Source organism: Trachymyrmex cornetzi, unplaced genomic scaffold (assembly GCF_001594075.2).
Source record: "Trachymyrmex cornetzi isolate Tcor2-1 unplaced genomic scaffold, Tcor1.1 scaffold1570, whole genome shotgun sequence".
Classification (NCBI taxonomy): Eukaryota; Metazoa; Arthropoda; class Insecta; order Hymenoptera; family Formicidae; genus Trachymyrmex; species Trachymyrmex cornetzi.
In genome coordinates this window covers 4,390-6,096 of record NW_017296169.1, presented here as the reverse complement: position 1 = coordinate 6,096, position 1,707 = coordinate 4,390, and the positions used below count along the sequence as shown (strand labels likewise).

Sequence of the window (1,707 nt, the reverse complement as noted above, 5' to 3'; positions counted from 1 at the left end):
TATCGTCCTTCCGGAGAACGATCATGAGTGGCGAGGAAGTGTCGCTCGCAACGCTCTTCCTCGTCGGTAAGTGGAGGGGGGAGCGTGACCTCCTCGTCCTCCCAAAATCGCTTGAGAAGCGTATTTGTGTCTTGAGTAGACACGTTATGACATACTCCTATGTGTGCGGACTCACCCCGGCCGCGACCCGCGGGGCCGGAAAGAATCCAACCTAACGCTGTCAGCTGAGCGGTAGGCGTGCCGATAGGGCCTTGCCGGAGGCCATCCTTCAACAACGAACCGTATAAGTCGGGACCGATCAACAAGTGAACTCGGTGTCGACTTGACGGATCTGGATCGGCGAATGAAAGGCCATGTAAATGTGACCATGACTCGAAGGGCTGAATCTGCGACGCCGCGTACGAAGTAATGCTTTGAAAAACGTAGGAGTGCAGCGGGAAGCCTGGTCCCGAACGGGCGCACGGCGTCAATGTCAGCATGACGCGTGATTTCGCGCAGCCCGTATACTTCTCGCCGAAACAAGTAACTTGAAGATTCGAGCGTTGTCTTTTCGTACGCAACGTTTGACAGAGAGCTTGCGAAATAAAACTAAACGTGGATCCCTGATCCAACAGAGCGCGCACTTTAAAACTTCGACCTTCGACCGTGTGAACGTCCACCCAGGCCGTCGCTAGGAGGACGTTCGTGTGAACCGTATCCGCGGGGGGAACGGTCTGTACTTTCGCGACGTGATTGCTGCTCGCAGCGACGGGCGCGTTTGACGCCGCGGGAGTGAACAGTTGCGCTTCCGCTCTTATCCTCGACGAGTTTTCCGCGACATCGGTTTCGTATCGTTCGCGAAATGTAGCAGCGTATGATGCGAACGACGACAGTGCGAGCATCGAGATTTGCTTGTGCATTGTTGAAGGAAGTGCCCGGATCTCAGGCAGTTCAAACAAAGTTTGTTCTGACGCGCATAATCGCCTCGCTGCGCGACCGTCTTACTTAGAAACTTGTCACATTTTAAAACGGAATTATTGCCGGAGCAGAAAACGCATCTGAATGCGGTGACATTATTAACGGACGGGCGCGTCCTATCGTCCCTGAAGCGACGAGTTTCCTTTTGGGAATCGGCAAGATCGGATAAACCGCGAATACGCATAGTCAAGAATTCGTTGAGGTTCTTGTAAGACGGAAGCTCGGCGAATTCCGTGCGTTTTAAGTTCCACTCGTTTCGCGTGCGAGGACTGAATTTCTGGGACATAATGTAAACAAGCAGGTCGTCCCACGTATCGACGGGACGTTCGAGGTTCTTCAACGCGGCCAACGATGAAGCCACGGCGTGCAGTTTTCGCAAATCGTTCACATTTTCCGTCTTCATTATCGGCAAATGCGCGAACGCGTGCAGATGAGTGTATACGAGAGTCTGTTTGTCGTCGTATTCCTCTATCAGCAATTGCCACGCCGACTCGTAATTCGCCTCGGAGATTTTCAAATTGCTAATCATAATCGCGGCGTCGCCAGTAACGCTTGTTTTCAGATAATGGAATTTTTGAGTATTGGAAAGCGTATCGTTGCAGGCGACAAGAGACTCAAACATGTTACGGAAGTTTTCCCAGTCCGTAATTTTCCCGGAAAATTTAGGCAAGGCGATGCGTGGCAATCGAGATAGATGAAAGTTTGAGTCGCGCGCGGCCGAATCGTCGGAACGCTCGGTTAGCGAAGAGT

At 52.3% G+C, this 1,707-nt stretch overlaps 1 protein-coding gene across 1 annotated transcript in view; it reads right to left on the bottom strand.

Annotated features, from left to right (window-relative positions):
• Nucleotides 1–1,579, bottom strand: part of LOC108758486 (uncharacterized) — a 7,358-nt gene extending 5,779 nt beyond the window's left edge. The window contains exons 1-2 of the mRNA XM_018503481.1: nt 1,021–1,579; nt 90–967 (exon numbers count right to left, since the gene is read on the bottom strand). Coding sequence (XP_018358983.1) covers nt 90–967; nt 1,021–1,579 — 1,437 coding nt within the window. The remainder of the gene's footprint in view (nt 1–89; nt 968–1,020) is intronic.
• Between the last annotated feature and the right edge of the window lie 128 nt (nt 1,580–1,707).